General features: G+C 42.8%; 1 protein-coding gene across 2 annotated transcripts in view; it reads right to left on the bottom strand.

Annotated features, from left to right (window-relative positions):
• The window catches only part of Alg6 (ALG6 alpha-1,3-glucosyltransferase), a 64,501-nt gene extending 49,821 nt beyond the window's left edge, over positions 1 to 14,680 (bottom strand). For both annotated transcript variants that reach the window (XM_045151153.1, XM_045151152.1), the window contains exons 1-2: positions 14,573 to 14,680; positions 12,373 to 12,628 (exon numbers count right to left, since the gene is read on the bottom strand). In XM_045151153.1, coding sequence (XP_045007088.1) covers positions 12,373 to 12,454 — 82 coding nt within the window. In that variant the 5' untranslated portion in view covers positions 12,455 to 12,628; positions 14,573 to 14,680. The remainder of the gene's footprint in view (positions 1 to 12,372; positions 12,629 to 14,572) is intronic.
• Positions 14,681 to 24,115: the final 9,435 nt, after the last annotated feature.

Genomic DNA, 24,115 nt, shown 5'->3' with positions numbered 1-24,115 from the left:
AATACAACATAAAGTCCTGGAGAGGTGTCTTAGCAGTTAAGGAGCTTGCCTGCAGAGCCAAAGAACCCAGGTTCAATTCCCCAAGACCCAAGTAAGCCAGATGCACAAAGTGGCGCATGTGTCTGGAGTTCATTTGCAGTGGCTAGAGACCCTGGCATGTCCATTCATATTCTCTCTCTCTCCATCAAATAAATAATTAAAACTTAAAAATATATAAAATAAAAATAAAATGTTATTTGTTTTTTATTGGTCAAAATTAGAAAACCAAGCCAGGGTTGGAGAGATGGTTTAGCAGTTAAGATGCTAGCCTGCAAAGCCTAATGACCTGGGTTCAATTTCCTAATACCCACAATAAGCCAAATGCACAAAATAGCACATGCATCTGGAGTGAGTTTGCAATAGCAGGAAGCCCACCCATACTCATATTCTCTCTTTATCTCTCTATTTATAAATAAATATTTTGAAAAAGAAGAAGAAAAGAAAACTCAAGCCAGGCATGGCAGCACATAGCTTCAATCCAATAGCAGGTAGGCTGAGGCATGTGTCTGCAGTTGCTGAGGCTGCATAGCAACACTATCTTAAAATTAAGAAACTAGAAAAGAAAGCCGGGCGTGGTGGCGCACGCCTTTAATCCCAGCACTCGGGAGGCAGAGGTAGGAGGATCGCCGTGAGTTCAAGGCCACCCTGAGACTACATAGTGAATTCCAGGTCAGCCTGAGCCAGAGTGAGAACCTATCTCGAAAAACAAAAAAAGAAAGAAAGAAAGAAAGAAACAAACAAACAAACAAACAAACAAACAAACTAGAAAAGAAAAGCTAAAAGAACAGGACTAAAAACTAGGCTGGACATGGTGGCATATGCCTGTACTCTCAGAATTTAGGAGGCTGAGACAGAAGGATCACAATTCAAGGCCAGGTTGAACTGCATAGTGAATTCGAGGCCAGCCTCACTGCATATGAAGATCCTATTGCTAATAATTAATTAATTAATATAAAACAGAAATCAGGAGTAATGACATAGGCCTGTAATCCCAGCTATGTAAGAGACTGTGGGCAGAAGATAGAAGTTCAAGGCCTGCCTTACTTTGTGATCCTATCTCAAAGTAAAAATAAACAGAGGATGGACACTATGGAAATCCACATGGAGTCCCTAGAAAGGGACTGGAGAGATGGCTTAGAGGTTAAGCACTTGCCTGTGAAGCCTAAGGATCCCAGTTCGAGGCTTGATTCCCCAGGACCCACGTTAGCCAGATACACTAGGGGCGCAGGCATCTGGAGTTCATTTGCAATGACTGGAGGCCCTGGTGTGCCCATTCTCTCTCTCCCTTTCTCTCTGCCTCTTTCTCTCTCAGTCACTCTCAAATAAATAAAAATAACAAAAAAAAAAAAACTAGAAAGAAGCTGAGCATGGTGGTACACGCATTTAATCCCAACACTTGGGAGGCAAAGGTAGGAGGATGGCTGTGAGCTTGAGGCCACTATAAGACTACAGAGTGAAGTCTAGGTCAGCCTGGGCTAGAGTGAGACCCTACCTTGGGGAGAAAAAAAACCCTAAGTAGAGCTATGGCGATGGCTTAATGGCTAATTAAGGCATTGCCTGCAAAGCCTAATGATGCATGATCGACTCTCCAGATTCCACATAAACCAGATTCACAAGGTGACACAAATACACAGAGTCACACATGCACATAAGATGACACACGTCTGGAGTTCGATTACAGTGGCTGGAGGCCCTTGCGCATGCCAATTCTTTCTCTCATTAAAAAAAAAAAAAATCCTAGAAGTAGAACTACCTAGTCAAATACAATGACACAGCCTATAATCTCAGCACTTAGAAGGCTGAGGCAGGAGGATTACAAATCAAAGACAAGTCCTGGGTAATACCCAAAGAATTCCAGTCAGCATACCAAAGATATGCTTACATTCCATGTTTATAGTTGCTCTATTCACAGTAGCCAAGATATGGAACCAGCCTAGCTGTTCATCATCAGATGACAGAGAAAGAAAATTTTAGGCAGCTATAAGAATGAAGTTAAGACTTGCAAGAAAATGAATGGAACCAAAAATCATTATATTAAGCAAAATAAGCCAAACTCAGAAAAATAAATATTTCTCTCCTGTATGGGAATATAGATTTATATTTGTATCTATCTGTCTGTCTATCTGCCTCTGTGCATAGGACATGAATGTAGAAGGGGGCTAATGAAAGGTCTGAAAGGAGGGGGGGCCGGGTGTGGTGGCACACACCTTTAATCCCAGCACTCAGGAGGCAGAGGTAGGAGGATCACCGTGAGTTCGAGGCCACCCTGAGACTCCATAGTGAATTCCAGGTCAGCCTGGGCTAGAGTGAGACCCTACCTTGAAAAACAAAAACAAAAAAAAAAAGGAGGGGGGATAACAAAAGGATAATGGAATATCTATCTATCTATCTATCTATCTATCTATCTATCTATCTATCTATCTATCTATTCCATATGTAATAAAAGTAGAAGGAGGGAATGATTTGGAGGAAGGAAGGGGACCAGCAAGTGGGGCACAGTACACAGCAGAGGACAATGGAGGGATAAATAAGAACAAACTATGATAATATAATGAAAATGTCACAATGAAATCCATTTCTTTATGCAGTGACAAAAAAAAAAGAAAAGAAAAGAAAATAACTGTATCAGTTGCCTACAGAAAAATCCATTTCTTTGTGTGGTGACCAAAAAATTATAAATAACTGTATTAGTTGCCTTCTCATTGCTAGGACAAAACAGCCAGCCACACCCACCAGCAGTTTATGGAAGGAAAGGGTTTGTTTCCAGCTTACAGTTTTGAGTCAAAGCTTCACCACAGCAGGGAAAGCACTGCAGGAGCAGAGGGTGGACATCACATCCCCACAGTAGCAGGAAGGAAGTACTGGGCTTGAAAATGGGCTAAATTACCACAAAGCTACAGCCTGCCCCCACCGACACAACTCCTCCAATAAAGTTCTACCACCCAAAGGCCCCACAACATTCCCAAACTGTCATCAGAAAAGGACCAAATATTCAAAACCTAGGAGCCAAGGGGGGACATTTCATTCAAAGCACCACAATAATGAACTTAAACAAATAAATATGGGAATAGAGATGTGGCTCCGGTATGGTGGAGTGCTTGCCTATCATGTGTGAAACCCAGGTTCAACCTCAGTAACACAAGCAAAAAAAGGAAACTAGTTATGTTCAGGAATAATATAGTGAGATAAGAAAAGAAGATGACTGTCTAATAGACCAACTTTAAACTGAAAGCAAGACCATATTCTATATAGCACTTTATTTTGTTGGGTGGTAGTAGGCCTTGTACATGCTACACAGGTGCTCTACAACTGAACCACATTCCTAGCCCTGTATACTTTAAATTGAGCATTTCCTCATCCAATCTTTCATTTTAGCTACACAATTACCTCCCCTCCTCTACACTAACAAACTTATTGACATTTCTATGTCCACTTGCTAACTACTCTTCAGTCTTCAATTCATTACTGCCCACACTTACATGGCCTCTTACATCCCTGGATTGCTTTGGTTGGTTTGGTTTTGTATTATTTATTTTCTCATTGCTATGACTAAATAGCCATAAACAACTTTTAAAAGGAAGGGTTTGTTTCAGCTTACATTACAAGGGTTTAGCCCATCACGACAAGGAAAGTCTGACAGAGCTGGTCACATTCACTCCACAGTCACCAAAGACATAGATGAAGCTAGCTTTATTGTTTTCATCCAGTCTAGTGCCTAAGTCCATAGAACAGTTAGGTGGGTGCCAAGGTTTGTTTCCAAGTGCTTCTAAAAGTTGAATACAAACCACCACAAATACACCAAAAACTATAAATCCATTAGAAATGACCTCCAGTGAGACTGATTTAGATGAAATGCCTGACAAATCTTTCAAAAGAATGATTATAACTATTTTCCAAAAAAATCAAAGAAGAAAACAAAGGAATCAAAGAAGTAAACAAACTCCTGAAGGAGAACACAGGAAACGAACTTAATGAAATAAGGAGGGCAATACAAGACATGAGTGAAGAAATAGAAATACTGGAAAAAAAAAATCGGAAAATACCAGAAATGAAAAACACAGTAAGTCAAATTAAAAAAAAAAAAACTCTGTAGAAAGTCTCACCAACAGAATGGATAAAGGAGAGAATGGCATATCTAAACTAGAAGAATAGGTGGCAGACCTAATACAGTCCAACAAAGAGAAAGATAAACTGATAGGAAGGTATAAATAGGAATTTCAAGACATCCGGGACACTATGTAAAGATCAAACAAGAATGGTAGAAGGAAAAGAATTTCACTCCAAAGGTATAATAGGTGTTTTAAATAAAATCACAGAATAAAATTTCCCCCAAATTGGGAAAGAGATGCCAATACAGATACAGGAAGCCTTTAGAACACCAAACAGACAAAACGGGGAAAGAACCTTTCCTCACCATATTATAATTAAACACACAAACCAAAGAAAATATATTGAAAGCAGTTTAGAGAAAAACACCAAGTCACTTATAAAGGCAAGCCCATCAGGATAACAGCAGGTTACTCAACATAAACTTTAAAGGCCAGAAGGGCTTGGAATGATGTATTGTAAGTTCTAGAAGACAACAACTGTCAACCAAGATTACTTTATCCAGTGAAGCTATCCATCCAAATTGACAGAGAAATAAGGATATTATTCCACAACAAAAAAGGCTGAAGGAATGTATGACCATGAAGCCAGCTCTACAGAAAATAGAGAAGGCAAAGTACACACATGAGGAAACAGGAAAAAATAAACCATACTCAAATAATATTTAATACAAGAGTAAATTTATGAAAAAACAGGAAGCACTATGAAACAAGAAGAATGGCAAGAATAAATACAAAACTTTCAATAATTACTCAATATCAGTGGCCTCAATGCCCCAACCAAAAGACATAGGCTTGCATGCTAGATTAAAAAGCAGGATCCAGCCGGGCGTGGTGGCGCACGCCTTTAATCCCAGCACTCAGGAGGCAGAGGTAGGAGGATCGCCATGAGTTCAAGGCCACCCTGAGACTACAGAGTTAATTCCAGGTCAGCCTGGACCAGAGTGAGACCCTACCTCGAAAAACCAAAAAAATAAAAAATAAATAAAAAGCAGGATCCGTCTGTTTGTTGCCTCTAAGAAACTCAACTCTCCATAAAAGAAAGACACTATCTCAGGGCGAAAGGATGGAAAATAGTATCAGAAGCAAATGGGCCTAGAAAACAAGCAAGGGTTGCTATCCTAATATCTGATAACAGTAGACTTCAAACCAACATTAGCTAGGAAAGATAAATACTACATTGATTAAAGGAAATTCAATAGGAAGACATTACAATTCTAAACATATATGTACCTAACATGGATGCTCCCAATTTCATCAAACAAACACTATTAGACTTAAGGTCACAGAAAACACTAAGCACAATTGTAGTAGGTGACTTCAATATCCCACGCTCATCAAGTGACAGGTCATACTGACAAAAAATAAACAGAAACACATCTGGATTAAATGAGGTCTTAGAACAAATGGACCTAACAGATATCTATAGAATATTCCATCCAAATGCTGCAGAATACACATTCTTCTCAGCAGCACATGGAACATCCTCTAAAATGGACCATGTATTAGGACACAAAGGAAATCTTAAATACAGGAAAATTGAAATAGTATCTTATACTCAATCTGAACACAGTGGAATGAGACAAATCAGCAACAAGAAAAACTACAAAGCATACACAAAATCATGGAGACTGAACAGTACACTAATGAATGGTAAGTAGTTATTAAAGAAATCAAAACAGGACTGGAGAGATTACTTAGTGGTTAAGGTGCTTGCCTGCAAAGCCAAAGGACCTTGGTTCAATTCCCCAGGACCCACGTAAGCCAGATGCATAAGGGGGCACACGCGACTGGAGCTAGTTTGCAGTGGCTGGAAGCCCTGGCACACCCATTCTCTCGCTCTCTCTCGCTCTCTCTCTCTCAAATAAATAAATAATAAAAGTTTAAAAAAAGAAATCAAGAGCCGGGCGTGGTGGCGCACGCCTTTAATCCCAGCACTTGGGAGGCAGAGGTAGGAGGATCGTCATGAGTTCAAGGCCACCCTGTGAATTCCAGGTCAGCCTGGGCTAGAGTGAGACCCTACCTCGAAAAACCAAAAAAAAAAAAAAAAAAAAGAAATCAAAATATTCACAGAATCAAATTATAATGAGAATACAACATACCAAATGAAGGCAGTCCTAAGAGGAAAATTTATAGTGTTAAGTGCATATATTAAGAAATTTTTTCCATAAAATACGAAAAGAAGGAATCCTACCAAACTCCTTCTATGAAGCCAGCATCACCCTGATACAAAACCAGCCAAAGACAGAAAAAATAAAATAAAATTACAGACTAATCTCCCTCATGAACATAGATGCAAAAATTCTCAACAAATTATTGGCAAGCAGGATACAAGGATATATCAGAAAGATCATTAATCCCAACCAAGTAGGCTTTATCCCAGAGATGCAGGGATGGTTCAGCACACACAAATCGATAAATGTAATACATTTTATAAATGGAATGAAGGACAAAAACCACACAATTATCTCATTAGATGCAGAGAAAATATTTGACAAAATCCAACATCCCTTCATGGCAAAAGGCCTACAGAAACTAGGAATATAAGACACATATCTCAACATAATAAAGGTTATTTATGACAAACCTGCAGCCAACATATTTCTAAATGGGGAAAATCTTGAAGCTTTTTCACCAAAATCAAGAACAAGACAAGGGTGTCCACTGTTACCACTTTTTTTTTTTTTTTTTTAATTTGAGAGTGACAGACATAGAGAGAAAGACAGATAGAGGGAGAGAGAGAGAATGGGCGCGCCAGGGCTTCCAGCCTCTGCAAACGAACTCCAGACGCGTGCGCCCCCTTGTGCATCTGGCTAACATGGGACCTGGGGAACCGAGCCTCGAACCGGGGTCCTTAGGCTTCACAGGCAAGCGCTTAACCGCTAAGCCATCTCTCCAGCCCCACTGTTACCACTTTTATTTAATATAGTACTGGAAATCTTAGCTATAGCAATAAGGCAAGAAACACATATAAAAGGGATACAAATTGGAAAGGAAGAGATCAAATTATCATTATTTGAAGATGATATGATTCTATACACAAAGGAGCCTATTAAAAACTCTACTGGCATACAGTTACAGCTGAAAAACACTTTTGGCAACCTAACAGGATACAAAATACATAGTAATCAGTAGCTTTCCTACATATTACCAACGAACAGGTCCTAAATTCAATCCTCTGAACCACAAAAAAGAAAAAATAAAGAGAGATAACATCTTTTTTTATTTTTTTGTTCATTTATTTATTTATTTATTTGAGAGTGACAGATATAAAGGCAGACAGAGAGGGGGGGAGGGAGGGAGGGGGGGAGGGAGGGAGGGAGGGAGGGAGAAAATGGGCGTGCCAGGGCCTCCAGCCACTGCAAACAAACTCCAGACATGTGTGCCCCCTTGTGCATCTGGCTAACGTGGGTCCTGGGGAATTGAGCCTTGAACCAGTGTCCTTAGGCTTCACAGGCAAGCACTTAACCGCCATCTCTCCAGCCCGAGAGATAACTTTTTGATAAGGAATATACAAGAAACATACTAATCTTAGAAGATACTGAGAACACATTGAAGAGAACAGAGACTATCAGAAACGATCAAGATGCAGGACATGGTGTGCAAGCCTTTAATCCCAGCACTTGGGAGGCAGAGGTAGGAGGATCATCAAAAGTTCAAAGCCAACCTGAAACTATATAGTGAATTTCAGCAGAGCCTGGGTTAGAGTGAGACCCTACCTTGAAAAAACAATAACAACAAAAAAGATATGAATGACAGCCAACCAACTTCTGGAAATAAATAAAATATAGGCTAGATAAAGAGCTCAACAGGTAAAGTACTTGTCTCACAAACATGAGGACTGGAGCTTAATCCCCAGAATCCATGTAAAATGTCAGGTGTGGTGGCATACCCTTGTAATCTCAACTCTAGGGAAGCAGAGATAGGAGGATCCCAGGACTCACTGACCAGCCAGTCTAGCCTACTTGGCAAACTCCATGCCAATGAGAGACTGCGTATCAAAGAAAAAAAAAAAATGTAGTTGGTGTTCCTGAGGAACAACCTCCAAAATTGTTCTCTGGCTTCCACATTCATCTTCAAACACACACACACACACACACTCACCCTCTCTCTCTCTCTCTCTCTCTCTCTCTCTCACTTACTTAGATAAATGAAATTTTAAAATTAAGTGGACAGTTAACAAATTAAAGCTAGCCATAGGAGTGTATACCTGTACTCCTAGCACTTAAAAGGCTGCCACAGAAGAATCAGGTTTAAAGCTAGCCTGGACTACCTACCTAGCAAGTTGGAGGCTAAACTAGACCACATCATGAGAATCTATCGCAAAATGAATGAAGAAGGAAAGGAAGAAGGGAGGGAGAGATGGAGGGGAGAAGGTATGAAGGGAGGGAAGAAAAAGGAAAAGGAAAGTTTCTGCGTGTTATGGGACTTACCTCTAGTTCCAACACTTAGAGGTAGAGGCAAGAGACATGAGGGTTAGGAGTTCAAGGCCATCCTCAACTGCTGATTAAGTTCAAGGCCAACGTGGGCTATGTGAGGATGTCTCAAAAATGGGGGGAGGGGGGAAATCCCAACAAAGCTTTTCATAGGACTTTAACAACTTTCATTCAAAAAGTGACACATACTAGCTTGAAACAGGAGAATCTTCCTAACAAGTTCAAATCCACCGGGCACAGTGGCACACGCCTTTAATGCCAGCACTTAGGAAGCAGAGGTAGGTGGATTGCCATGAGTTCAAGGCTACCCTGAAACTACATAATGAGTTCCAGGTCAGCCTGGGCCAGAGTGCGGCCCTACCTCAAAAAAAAAAAAAAAAAAAAAAAGGTTCAATTCCATAGTAGGTTTAAGGCCATTCTGAGCTACAAGAGATCCTGTCCCAAAATAACAAAGTTCTTTCTTTTAAGTGCTCATCTGATTACACCGTGTACATCTGAATAATCTAATGCAATATCTTAGAAGTCAACTGTGTGAGAATGTTTGTCTAGGTTCTGGTCTTGATGCCAAACATAACAAGAAAAAAAACCCAAACAGGTCTGCTATGCATGACATCTGTGGATTCAAGTAAGGACACCTCTAAGGAGCCATTTTCCTGCCTACAATATGAAAGAGCAAAGCCTAGAGTCAAGACATCCCAGAAGCACCATGGCCAGGTAGAAGAACTTGCTCCACTACAAATGAAGACAATACATGAAACTAAGGAAGACCACAGGAGAACTGGACCAATGCATCAGAATGAACAGTGGAAAACAGACCCATCACACATGTAACCTAGTCTAGCCCACTAGACTATAATAACATCTAGTGGGAAAGAAGAGTCATCAGATGGGCTGAAACAATTGATCACCCACATGAGAAAAAAAGTCAGTGGCTCCCTCTGTCATACTTTCCACAAAAATCAATACGTAGGAGACAAAAGTTAAGTAGGAAAAGAAAAAAATTTTTTAACTTTTAGAAGAAAATTTTAGGAAAATGTCTTTGTAATCTAGGAGTGGGGAAGAATTTCTAAAACACACAAGAAACACAAATCATAAAGAAAAAAGATGGGGGGCTGGAGAGATGGCTTAGCGGTTAAGCGCTTGCCTGTGAAGCCTAAGGACCCCGGTTCGAGGCTCGGTTCCCCAGGTCCCACGTTAGCCAGATGCACAAGGGGGCGCACGTGTCTGGAGTTTGTTTGCAGAGGCTGGAAGCCCTGGCGCGCCCATTCTCTCTCTCTCCCTCTATCTGTCTTTCTCTCTGTCTGTCGCTCTCAAATAAATAAATAAAAATTTAAAAAAAAAAAAAAGAAAAAAGATGGGGACTGGGATGATGGCTCAGCAGTTAAAGATGACCACAAATGTAAGCCAGACACAAAAAATGGCACAAGTGCCTGATGTTTCTTTGCAGTGGCATGAGGCGCTGGTGCCCTCCTCCCCACACATATACATACAAATAAAAAAATTTTAATTTAAAAATTAAAAAGATGGGTAAATATTACTTTAAATTTAAATTTAAAACTTTTATAGTCAAGGACACATTAAAATGTAGAAAGGGGGCTGGAGAGATGGCTTAGCGGTTAAGCGCTTGCCTGTGAAGCCTAAGGACCCCGGTTCGAGGTTCGGTTCCCCAGGTCCCATGTTAGCCAGATGCACAAGGGGGCGCACGCGTCTGGAGTTCGTTTGCAGAGGCTGGAAGCCCTGGCACACCCATTCTCTCTCTCCCTCTATCTGTCTTTCTCTCTGTGTCTGTCGCTCTCAAATAAATAAATTTTAAAAAATGTAGAAAGGGAAAGCATGGTAGCACATGCCTTTAATCCCAATACTTGGGAGGCAGAGGTAACAGGATTGCCATGAGTTTGAGGCTAGCCTGGGACTACAGAGTGAGTTCCAGGTCAGCCTGGACTAGAGTGAGACTCTACCTTGGAAAATAAAATAAGAAACAAAATGAGGGACTGGAGAGATTGCTCAGCAGTTAAGGCATTTGCTGGCAAAGCCAAAGGACTCAGGTTCAATTCCCCAGTACCCATGTAGAGCCAAATGCACAGAGTGGCTCATGCTTCTTTGAGTTCATGTGCAGCAGCTGGGGGTTCTGGTGTGCCCATTCTGTCTGTCTCTCTTCTCTCTCTGCTTGCAAATGAATAAATAATTTTTTTAAAAAAAGTTAATATTCACCATGTATTTCTAACACCTAGCCCACATGATACTTGGGACAAAAGTGTTAAATATATACCTGCAGAATGAAGTCTGATCCACCCCAGTCTCCAGGATCACACTCCCTTAACTCCCCCTCTTCCCTCTTACTCTTACTCTTCTGTACTTATCTCTTCTTAACAAACTAGTAATGTCCCTTCTCCACAAACAACATAAACCCCTTTGATCCCACGACCATCTTGAAGTACTAGCTCAAGACATATTTATATCTTGTCATTCACTGTCCCATCACAAGATAGGATAGTTTTTTTTTCTCGTGTCACAAATATGTTTAGCTCTTATACATTTTTTATTAGACTTGGATACTTATATGTGTATTTTCTTATAGTATTTATAAGTATTATGTGTTTATATATGTATTTATTTATTTTCAAGCGGAGAAAATGAGAATGAACATGGGAGGGCCTCTTGCCACTGCAAACAAACTCCAGATGCATGTGGGTCTTAACATGGGTACTGGAGAACTGAACCCAGGCCATCAGGCTGTGCAAACAAGCACATTTAACTACTGAACCATCTCTCTAGCTTTTTTTCTTTTTTTTAAAAAAATATTTATTTATTTAGGGCTGGAAAGATGGCTTAACGGTTAAGGAACTTGCCTGCGAAGCCTAAAGACCCAGGTTGAATTCCCCAGAACCCACATAAACCAGCTTCACATGTGGCACATGTGAGTTTTTTGCAGTGCCTAGAGGCCCTGGCATGCTCATTCTCTTTCTCTATCCCTCTTTCTCTTTCTCTCTCATAAATAAATAATTTTTTAAGTAAATTATTTTTAAAATTTTATTTATTTGGGGCTAGAGAGATGGCTTAACAGTTAAGTTACTTGCCTGCTAAGCCTAAGGACCCAGGTTCGATTCTCAAGGACCCATGTAAGCCAGATGCAAAAGGTGGCACATGAGTCTGGAGTTTGTTTGCAGTGGCTGGAGGCCCTGGCATGCCCATTCTTTCTCTGTCCCTCTTTCTCTCTCTTTCCAATAAATAAATAAGTAAATTTTTTTTTAAGTTTATTTATTTGCAGACAGAGAAAGAGAGATAATGGGCATGTCAGGGCCTCTAGCCACTGCAAACAAACTCAAGATGCCTGTGCCACTTTGTGCATCCGGCTTTATGTGGATACTAGGGAATCAAACCTAGATAAGCAAGTGCCTTAACTGCTGAGCCATCTCTCTGGCCTTCCAGTTCCTTTCTTGACCATGCCAATGAAAACCTGAATTCCTCCATTTCAGTCAAAAAATATATGGGAAAAGAAAAAACAAAAGAGATTTTTATAGAATCCTTTCCTTTACTTCTAGTCAGAGACCAGATTCAAGAGCTTTAAAAGCTCAGAAATGAGGACATGTAGAAGTTTGCCTTATTTTTACAAAGTTGTGTATACTGGAAGAAACTACATGGTGTGTTAGGTGTTTTCATTATTTATTGTACTCAGATAGTCTTAAAATTCATTTCCTGTTGTTAAAAAAATACAAATTATCATCAAAACAAACAAAAAACCCTCTACTAACTTGAGTGTTTACTTTTTTTTAAACAGTAAGAAGCATTACCTGAATAAGAATTAAGAGAAACTGTCCATCGTGCTGTGAGTCCTATCAGGACCACAATGGTCATCCAAGGCCATTTCTCCATATTCTTCAAATTCAGGAGGCAAATAAGCCCTGGGCTCAGAAACTATTAACACAGAGTTGGTCACTTCTTTCCTGGATCAGAGAAATGTCATCACTTCTTCAGAATTAGAAGTCTGAGGAGATTTTCAATACTTTACTTCAAAAGTCAAGAGTTGATTATGCCTGGAGAAGCAGCCTAAGGGAGAAAGAAAACAAGATTTAGCTGTGTACCTAAACAAGGAACAAATGACACCAGAAGAGAGATGGGATATTGAGGGAGAATGTATGGGTTGGATTAGGTTATTGAGGGTTCCTTATTCCCAGAATTGGGAAATGAGTTTCAACAGGTAGCACTCTATAAGATGCAGCTCAGTATACCTAAAGATAAAGGTTTGTTCTCATAAGTAACTGCTTCTGAGAGGAGAAAAAAAAAAAAAAAAGACAACTACGACGACAACACATCAATAGTAGCACAGTCAATTCTATTAAACATTTCACTTACAGAAAAATATAAAACCATACAGGTGACCTGTAACCCTAGCAGTCAGGAGGGTAACGTATGAGACACAAGAATCCTAAGTGCCAGGCCAGACTGCATTACATGCTCAGGACATATTTTAAAGCAAAAACAAACACACACACATACACACAGAAGACCACAGAGCTAGGGAGATGGCTCAGCAAAGCTTCTTGGCCCAGGCTTGACAACCCTAGTGCCCACATAAAGCCAGATGCAAAAAGTGGTACAAGTGTCTATAGGTAATTTGCAGTGACAAGAAGCCCTGGTGTGTACCCATTCTCACTCTCTTTTTCTCTCTCAAATAAATAAAAATATTTCTTCTTAAAAAAAGACCACAAAGGCAGAGAAAGTATGATTTGATTTTGATACAGAAAAAAGAATTCTGTCTTTGCATTTACATTGGAAAAGTCTCCCATTGATATAACGTCTATAGTTTGTTTTTTGTTGTTTTTTTAATTTAAAAAATTATCATCCAGGGCTGGAGAGATGGCTTCACTGTTAAAGTACATGCCTACAAAGCCTAAGGACCCAGGTGTGACTGTCTAGGTCCATGTAAGCCAGATGCTCAAAGTGGCACAAGCGCCTGGAGTTCATTTGCAGTGACTAGAGGCTCTGGGGTGCAAAATGGCCTGGATATCCATGACCTTGCAGTCCCGGCACTACCTACACAAGACCATCATAATAGGAGGAAAAGAGGACAACATCAAAATAAAAGAGACACTAATGGAGAGGGGAAGGGGATATGATGGAGAGTAGAGTTGTGAAAGGGAAACTGGGGTGATTATCATGGTTTATTATCTATAATTATGGAAACTGTTGATAATAAAAAAATTAAATTTTTAGCCAGGCGTAGTGGCACACACCTTTAGTTCCAGCACTCGGGAAGCAGACAGACAGCAAGATCGCTGTGAGTTCAAGGCCACCCTGAGACTACAAAGTAAATTCCAGGTAAGCCTGAGGGGTAGAGCAAAATCCTACCTTAAAAAGAAATTTTGTGGGGGTGGGGAGAGAGTGTGTATACACACGCGCGCATGGATTTACAAGTACTATGCAACCCGTGTGTAGTCAGAGGACAATTTTCGGGTTGGTTTCTGCCTAGTTTGAGGCAAGGCTTCTCACTGTTTTTCACGGCTGTTGGTGAGCTTGCAGACAATTCCCTTGTTGTCACCTCCCTTTTTGCCATGGGAGCACTGGGGTTCCAGAACCCACCACAGCTTCTGGCTTTCATAAGAGGTCTGAGGGGACCAGATTTCAGGTACTCAGAGTTGCACAAGTGCTTTATCTACTGAGCCCTATAGCTTGGTTTTTACTTCCTTTCTCTCAAAATCTTTGTGCTAACAGTATCACTATGTAACAGAAATAAACTTTTTCAAAAATCAGTAAGAATGGTTCTGATTTTAAAATACAAATAATGAATCAACTAAGAACCTTAGGAGAAAATTAACACATTCTACCTCTTGAGCTTGATTTTTTTTTGTAGGTATGTGTAGTAAGCATGTGTGTGTTCATGTGTGTGTGTGTGTACATGTGTATGTAGGTCAGAGGCTGATCATGTGCCTTGCTTCACCACTCTCCACTTTACTTTCTGTAACATGGTCCTTCCCAGAACCCAGAGCTCACCAATTTGGATAGACCAGCCAACTCTGTCAATCCTCCTGTCTCCACTTCTCCAGCACTTCAGAGATACAGCTTCCTTGAATCCTCAACCATGCTGGGGTGGGCTTTCTGCTGATGCAACTACCTGTGAGTCATCCATGCTCCTACAAGTAATCCCAATAAACTCACTGGTTCACTAAGCTAGACTTAAGTGGAATGGTTTCCTTCATCTGTTGGAAGTGCCCTATCTGGGGTAAAGAGACCTTGTTCATGTCTCCCTAAGAAAAATTCACACAATGCCCAACACTGAAAATAAATATGTGCATTCATGCATTTGTATACACATACTGAGCCAACTTTTATAACAATTCAAGCTGTCCCAAAGTGAAAGGAGTGGCTTCTTCAGAAGAAAGTCTCTCTTTAGCAGATTTAAAAAGACTGTTCTATTTATTATTTATTTATTTGAGAGCAGAGAAAGAGAGACAATGGGCACACCAGGGCCTCTTGCTACTGCAAATGAACTGCAAACATATGTGCCAATTTGAGCATCTGCTTTACAAGGGTACTGGGGAAAAGAACTCCAGCCATCAGGCCTTGCAAGTAAGCGCCTTTAACTGCTGAGCCATCTCTTCAGCCTTCAAATACATTGACAGGAATATTATGGATGTGGGATTGTCAAGACAGGGTGGTGCTTTGTAGCCCAAACCAGTCTCAATTTTGAGATCCTCCTACCTACACCATCTGTGGTGGTTTGATTCAGGTGCTCCCCATAAACTTATGTGTTCTGAATGCTAGGTCCCCAGCTGATGGCAATTTGGGAATTAAAGCCTCCTGGAGGCAGTGTATCGTTAGGGGCAGGCTAATGGGTATTATAGCCAGCTTTCTCTTGCCAGTGTTTGGCACACTCTCCTGTTGCTGTTGTCCCCCAGAAGGTGATGTCCACCCTCTCATGCCATCATTTTCCCCTGCCATCATGGAGCTTCCCCTTGAGAATGTATGCCAAAATAACCCTTTCTTCCCCCCACAAGCTGCACTTGGTCAGGTGTTTTCGGCCAGTAATACAAACCTGACTGCAACACCTTCCAAGTGCTAGAATTACAGGCATGCAGTACCACACCTGGCTTGACCACAACTTTTTTTAAAAGAGTTAGAATAAATGAGTAAGGGGCCTGGAGAGATGCCTTAGCAGTTAAGGTGTTTGCCTGAGATCACTAAAGACCTAGGTTCAATTCCCCAGTACCCACATAAAGTCAGATGCACAGGTAGGATATGCATCTGGAGTTGCTTTGCACTGGCTAAAGGTTCTGGCACACCCATTCTCTGTCTCTCTTTCCCCCCCAATAATAAAATATTGTTTAAAAAAAGAATAAATGATTAATTTCTAAATTTGATTTAGTGTTCCCCAACCCAATAAGAATGTTTGCCATTTTTTTGCAGGGCTTCTACGATGAATAGGCCTTCACATCTCACACACATGAATCATGCTTATAGTTGAAAAGCATCAAAATTATCTTTCTGACAGCTCCTACACTTAAAATGACATCAAATATCCCAGTCAAAGGCCCTTTTATGATCTGACCCCAACCTGCCTCTCAACTTCTCACTTTTTACCACAAGGGCTTCCCTCTTTTGGACCTGTCAAATTTATTCAAATTCAGTTCCTTTCCCTTCTGTCTTTTTGCTTTGAATGCTATTAACTCAGCAATCAAGTCATACCTTTGAAAAGACCATTCCTCCTTATGCTACTAAAATTTCCTCCCTGAACTGTTTGTAAAGCAAAAGAATTAGGAAGAAAATTACAACATAGAGCTGGTAGCTCAGCTCTCAACATTCTCTCATACATAGTTTAGAGTAAAAGAAGCTAGACATAAAAGAACACAGGGTTCCCCCCTGCCAAAGGCTCATGAATAGGCAGAACATGTTAGAATTCAGGAAAGAGGTTGGTGGGGGGAGGAAAGAGGTGACGGGTGATGGGGAGGCGACTCTAGGAAAGAGGGGGTGGGGCGGGGTATCCAGGGAGATCTGTAGAGATACTATGAATATTCAAGTTCTTGATTTGGTAGTGGTTGATGAAAAGCTATGCTCACTTTGTTATAAGTGCACAAGCAACAAGTCACAGGTTGTGTACAGTACTGTTCTGTACTTATGTTATTCCAACAAAAAAAGTATAAAAGAAATGACGTTCACCTGTCAACTGGACTAAAAGTGCCACTGACCGTGCTCTCTAAGCATTTGTTGATTGGCAGAGGAAAAAGAGAGAAGGGGCAGAAGGGAGGGGGTCGTGAGACACCCAGTGAGAGTTTTCCTCGCTTTCTTCCCTTGAACAGCAGTGCTTCCACAACGCCAGACGCGTCGGTCCCCGCCCGCGGCCCGCACACCCACAGATGACCCGGGCCGGTCCTTCCCGTCACTTCGGGAGCCCAGACCCTCGGGTCTACGAGCACAGGGCCGCCGGGACCGCGTCTGCCGCAGCTGTCCGCGGCCCGGCTCCCCGCAGCAAGCTCCCGCGTGCCCCGCAGCTGGACGCGGAGGCCGCGCGGCGCGTGTCTGGGTACAGAGCGGGGCTGGGAGCCGAGCCTTCAGCTCCGGCCCGCGGCGGCGCGAGGCGAGTCCCTGCTTCTCCCACACGGCCCGAGCCACACACAGCTCTGCCAGCGGGGGCTTGTACTTACCACCGTTGCCGCCGCCGCCGCCGCCGCCGCCGCCACCGGAATTCGCGCGCCCCCGATAGCGCCTGCGCACTCCACGCCGACGAGGCCAATTCCTGCTTCGGCCTCCATGAGCACGCGCACCGCCCCGCAGCCCGCGGGAGCGAGCCTGTGAGGCGAGAGGGGCGGGGCTAAAGGAAGGGGCGGGGCGGGCCTGAGGGACAGGAGCGGTCTGGGGGCGGAGCTAGGAGAGGGGGCGGGGAGTGCGTGAAGGACAGGAGCGGGCTGGGGGCGGAGCCAGGAGAGGGGGCGGGGCGGGCGTGAAGGACAGGAGCGGGCTGGGGGCGGAGCCAGGAGAGGGGGCGGGGAGTGCGTGAAGGACAGGAGCGGTCTGGGGGCGGAGCTAGGAGAGGGGGCGGGGCGGGCGTGAAGGACAGGAGCGGGCTGGGGGCGGAGCCAGGAGAGGGGGCGGGGAGTGCGTGAAGGACAGGAGCGGGCTGGGGTGGGTCTAGGAGAGAGGGTCGGGGCGCGGTGCGGTAGGGCGAGATGCCCAGCAGTTCCGGAGGTGGGGCACGAGTGGCTGGAACCCGAGAGGCCTGGCTGCCAGGGTTAGGCCGGGTGCAAGTGGAAAGCCCCTTGCTCTTCTTTCCTGGGCTCATGGCCAAGGCCAGAGCGGCTGCTTAGCCCACGGATTCCTGCGAGGGGCGGGCCCTGGCCTGCCTTGCAGAGTGGAGAGCCTTTCGCTGGTCCTCACCCTGAACTGTACAGTCTTCCTTTAAGCCTGTGCCCCCCAGCAGTGACGAAGCCAACTTACTTCACGCGTCCAGCTAAGAAGGAGTATTGAGGTGTTAAGACTGGAAATTGCTTCTTGTGAGAACGTTGAACATCTCACCATTCCCTAGAGCCTTTAGGTGGGACATCAGATCAGCACTGTCCAGGAGTAGTGGCGATCCCAGCCCTGTGGAGGCCAAGGCAGGAAGATCCAGAGTTAGAAGCCACCCCAGGCTACAAAGCAAGAAGCTTATCCATACCCACCCCAACCCCTCACAAAAAAATAAACAGTTCTGCTCTCGAATAGCCACTATGCATGCCTCTATCTGGCATCTTGAATCTCTTATTCCACTCAAAGAATTTCTCAAAGAATACCCCCTACCTTTTTTTCAGGTAGGGTCTCACTCTAGCTCAAGCTGACCTGGAATTCACTATGTAGTCTCAGGGTGATCTCAAACTCATGGCGATCCTCCTTCCTCTGCCCCGAGAGTGCTGGGGGATTAAAGGCGTGTGCCACCACAACTGGTCAAAGAATACCTATATATTGCCTGTGATGGTTAATATTGATTGATAACTTGACAGAATTTAGAATCACCTAGGAGACTGCTGTGTAGCAAATTCCTCTACGTTAAAAGCAGTAACCATCCAGGAAAGACTCTGAGATTGGGCTTGTTGATATTCCCCCATAGAAAGTGCGTGGGGAGGGCCATCAGATCCCCTTTCCCACTGAGATCTCAACACCTCCTGTGCCGGATGTATGCAGTGATGCACCAGGTCTTGTGGCCTTAAAGGGAGATATAGAAGGTAAGGCCAAGGGACAAAGAGCCCTAAGCAGACATGAGGAAGTAGCCATCTATGCTGGGTTAAGAGAGACGTCTTGGGTTTATGGCTGCCTTTGGGGGCTCCACATCCCTGTAAGTAACCCCTCACCCTGCTCTGTAAGTACAACAATAAATTCTCTGGTTCACCAAAACTGGTTTTGGTGTAATCTTACTTGTCTGCTGTCTGTGTCCCATCTGAAGTGAATAGATATGTGTCTGAGTCTCCCCAGGGAAAAAAGTTTCACCCAACGGAGACAAACCTCTGGGAATGTCTGTGAGGAAGGTTCTTGGGTGGGTTGATAGAGATAGAAAAACCCACCCTGGGCTGGAGTCTTGGACTGCATATAAAGAAGAAAGGGAGCTGAGTGTGAACATTCATCATTCTGACCAAAGTTTCTGCCTTACTTTTCCCACAACAACGAACTGTATCTCTTCTTAAACTGAAAGCCAAAATAACCCCCCACCCTTCCTCCCTTGTCTAGTACATTTGCTCAGAGCCACAAAAAAACTAACTGAATTCTGAACTCTGCCATTCTGTATAAACCAATCCCTTTAATTTCTAAGTTTCAGCAAGTGTTTGACTATTGTTGTGACTTTCGAGTAAGTGAGGTTGAGCACTCTGGGCTTTGGTTTCTTTATCTGTGAATACCAGCATTTGGGAAGTTGAAGAGTAGGATTTGAGTTCAAGGCCAGCCTTGGCTACATGAGAACCTGCCTCAAATAGCCAAAAACAAACAAATCACCATAAACTTGGAACTATGGCAAGCTGTGGCCAAGTCCTTGCCCTCAAGGAACTTAATTCTCTTTGAAAAAACAATTCCATGCCTAAGATAGAAAGCAACAGAAGGAATTACATAATAGTTACCATGTCCAGGGCTTATACTCTAAGCACTTGCATGAGTTAAGAAAAGAGTTGGGCTCACTAGAAACTATAAACTTTCAGGAAAGGCTTTTCCTAGGAAGTCCCCTGAACTTAAAAGGGGAAACTGAGCATGGAAAAAGTCAGGAGAATGGGAATCTGAATCACACAAAGGAAATGGTTGAAGCCAAAATATGGCAGCTGAGAAGTATAGAACATTTCCTTCAGTTTAGATGGTGGGTGATTAACAAGGACAAGTAATCATGAAGAAGCTTGAACACCAAGCTATGGGGTTAGAGTTATTCAGTGATCAGTAAAGGGCCATTAAGTGACATTCAGCAGGGAGTCAAGTGTACACAGTGTTAGAGGAAACAAACTGGTGATACTGGATCAGATGAGTCAGAGGAAGATCCAAAGGTGATTATCCTAATCCATGATTAGACCAGGGTGTGAACTAATATGGTAATAGTGGAACTGGAAAGGAAGGGATCAATGAAGAGTGAAAATGTCCTGGTCCTGGTAACATAGTAAATATGCAAAAGTCAAGTCAAGTCAAGGGGAAGGAAGGCTGAAGGATGGCACCACAGGTTTTGAATTGGAATGATTATATGAACTGATAGACCTTGGGAAGCTTGGAGAAGCTGACTTGGAGGGAAGATGCTGCCCTGAATTGAGTTTAATGTGACATCAACATACAAAATAGTCTTCTCAGGGCTGGAGAGATGGCTTAGTGGTTAAGCGCTTGCCTGTGAAGCCTAAGGACCCCGGTTCGAGGCTCGGTTCCCCAGGTCCCACGTTAGCCAGATGCACAAGGGGCACACGCATCTGGAGTTCGTTTGCAGAGGCTGGAAGCCCTGGCGCGCCCATTCTCTCTCTCTCCCTCTATCTGTCTTTCTCTCTGTGTCTGTCGCTCTCAAATAAATAAATTTAAAGAAAAAAATAGTCTTCTCAGGTGCCAGTTATGCGTCAGAATCCAGAAAAGAAGCCGGGACTGAAGGTGGAGAAATGAAATGTTTTCATTTGCTGAAGAATGAGGGAGATATGATAAAATGAAAATAGACAACTGCACTTGAGTAAATGTGTTTAAACCAAGAGAGGGTGAGCTGATGAATTGTGCTGCACAGTTATAAATGTGGGATACCAGGATGCTTCAGGATCATGAATAGTAAACACCTTGTGAACAAGAGTCATGCTTGGTAGACCATGTCTGTTTGTTTGTTGTTGGTTTGTTTGAGACAGGGTCTTGCTGTAAAGCCCACCCAAACTTGTGAAAATCTTACTGTCTCAACCTCCAAGTACTGTACCACCACACCCAGCTCCAAAAACCATATTTTTCTAGATACAAATTTCTGTCAATGGAGAGGAACAGCACCACTGTTTTATGTACCACCGAAGACAGAAGAAAAGAAGAGCTTCCATTTAAACTAGTAATTATTGGAAAACATATAATTCAGAAATATGAATATGAGAAAAAATGCATTATGGGGTGGTGAAAGTTAATAGTGTTTCTTCCTGCCTCCCAAGCCAAATAGTTTTCAATTCAGTATTTGGCACAAAGTTGTTCCTTGTAGTAGTCATGAAAAATAGTTTAAGAAACTTAAAAGATTGTCCCACAACCACCACCTGCACCCCACTCTTGCCCTTCCCTTCACTAGTGACTATCTTTCCCTGGTGAATGTTTAGTGCCTATAAATATCAGGCTCAGAAAGTGCTTTATTTTTGGTTTTTCAAGGTAGGGTCTTGCGCTAGTCCAGGCTGACCTGGAATTCACTATGTAGTCTCAGGGTGGCCTCGAACTCATGGCGATCCTCCTACCTCTGCATCCCGAGTGCTAGGATTAAAGGCATGCGTCACAATACCTGGCTCAGAAAATGCATTTTTGTTTTTTTGGGTTTTTTTGTTTGCTTGGTTGGTTGGTTTGGGTGTGTGTTATGGTTTGAATGTGAAATATACCCCACAGGCACATGTGTTTAAACACTTGATCCCCTCCAGCTGGTGGTGCTGTTTGGGAAGATTGTGGAACTTTTAGGAAGTGGAGCCATTCTGAAGGAAGTGGGTCACTGAGGGCAAGCCTTAAGGTTTTGTAGTCTGGCCTGACTTCCTGTTGTTCCTCTGCTCCTTGCCTGCCAATGAGAAATGTGACCAGCTCTGTCCTGCTCTAGCCTGCCATGCCTTCTCCATCATGATGGACTCTACCCCTGAGAACTGTAAGCCAAAATAAACTCTTTCCTTCCCTAGGTTGTTTCTGGTTGGGTATTTATTCACAAATAAAATAACTGATATAGTATGTGTATATATGGGTGGTACATATGTATATATGTGTGTGTATGTGAGCACACTTCTATGCACACATGTGGAGGCCAGAGGTTGATGTCAAGTGTACTTCTCAGTCACTTTCCACCTTATATTTTGAGACAAGATCTCTCAGCCTCACTTATTTGGCTAGCCTACCTGCTAGCAAGCCCTAACAATCCACCTGTTTCAGTTTACCCAGCACTGAGATTAGAAGCTCATGTCACCACACCAAACTCTTATGTGGGTGCTGGGGACTGAACTCAAGTCTTCATGCTTGTGCTGCAAGCACTTGACCCCAGCCTATCAATGCATTTTGAAGGATTATATTTACCATCAGCAAACAAGAGAAGCCATAGAAAAACTGTTGATGTAGTTTACAGACAGTACAGAATGATGATTTAAACATAGTGCATTAGTTACTTTCTCATTGTTAGGACAAGAGGAAAGGTTTATTTCAGCTTACAGTTCCAGGTTACAGTCCATTATGATGGGGAAGGAATGGCTGCAGGAGCTTGAAGCAGAGCAGGTCACATCTACTGTGAGGAAGCAGAAAGCAATAAATGCTGCTCTTTCCTTTTTATATAGTCTGGGTCCCCAGCCCATGAAGTTAAGGAGGGTCTTCCCACCTCAATTAATCTAATCAAGAAAATCCTTCACCAACAAGCCAAGATCTACCTGATCTACATAGCAATCCCTCATAGGTCATGCTAGGTCCTGTCAAATTGATAAAAAATATAAACCATCATATATATTGTGGTAACCCCTGGGGTGATTCAAAACTCACCAAAGTGCTGAGAAGTGACAGTGGAGTGTTCCTCACCAGTTGAGACATTCTATCACACCCTCTAAGGTTCAGGGACCATTGTGGAAGAGGTAGCAGAAAGACTATAACAGCCAATGGTAGAGGAGAAAAGCTTACAAAACTGTCTCCCAAACACAAAGTAGCCATGGTATTCATGACACCTCACATTGGTTGATGCTACCTACACAAGACCTGCATAATAAGATGAAAAAAGTGATGGCATCAAAATGAAGGACAGACTAGTTGGAAAGAAGGAATTTGGTAGAGCAAAAATTGAGGAGAGAGAAAATAGAGTGGCAGGAAGAGATAATGGTGTATTGTCTATATGTACAGAAGTTGTCAATAAAATGTTTAAAACATTCAATAAAAATAGGGGCTAGAGGAGACTAGAGATATGGCTTAGCAGTTAAGGGGCTTGCTTACCTGGGAAGCCTAAGGACCCAGGTTCTTTCTCCCAGTACCCACATAAGCCAGATGAACATGGTGGCATGTCTGCAGTTCATTTGCAGTGGCTAGAGGCCCTGGTATGCCCATTCTCCCTCCCTCTCTCTCTCTCTGTCTGTCTGTCTCAGAAATAAAGAAAGGGGGCTGGAGAGATGGCTTTGTGGTTAAGGCACTTACCAGCAAAGCCAAATGACCCAGGTTCGATTCCCTAGTAACCACATAAAGCCAGATGCAAAAGGTGGCACATGCAGATGGAGTTTACCTGCAGTGGCTAGGAGGCCCATTATCTCGCCATTTGCCTCTTTATTTCTGTCTGTCTGTCTTTCTCTCTCTCTCTCTCTCTCTCAAATATATAAATAAAATTTTGAAAAAATAACAGTATATAAGCCATCATAATTAGTATCTGGGTAGAAGAAGCCAGGACCTATTTGGGGCATGTGGATTGGTGGTGGTGCATTATCTTTGAAGAGCACACTTAAAAAATCTGAAGTCTGAAACGTAGCTTAGTTGATAGAATACTTGCCTATTATGCATGAGTCCTTGGGCTCAATCCTCAGCACCACACTGAACTGGGCACCAGGCATGGTAATGCACACCTATAATCCCAGCATTTGGGAGGTGGAGGCAGGAGAACCAGAGGTTCAAGATTATTGAGTTAAAGCCAGCCTAAGCTACATGAAACCATGTCTCAGGAAGGGAGGAAAAGAAGAAAGGAAGGAAAATAAAGAACTAGGAACTAGTATGAAGCTGGGTGTGAGGACACATACCCAGAAGCTGAAGTAAGGAGATCATCATGAATTTGAGGAAAGCTAAGATAGAGAGAGAGAGAGACTGTATTTGAAAAATGACAGCCTCCCCCCTACAAAAAAAAAAAAAAGAGGAGAGAGTTAGAGACAGGAAATGAGGAAGAGAAGAAGGGAAGGGAGA

This window comes from Jaculus jaculus, chromosome 5 (genome assembly GCF_020740685.1).
Source record: "Jaculus jaculus isolate mJacJac1 chromosome 5, mJacJac1.mat.Y.cur, whole genome shotgun sequence".
Lineage (NCBI taxonomy): Eukaryota > Metazoa > Chordata > Mammalia > Rodentia > Dipodidae > Jaculus > Jaculus jaculus.
Note: the sequence above shows the minus strand (reverse complement) of the source record. Positions and strands in the feature narration are given on the sequence as shown.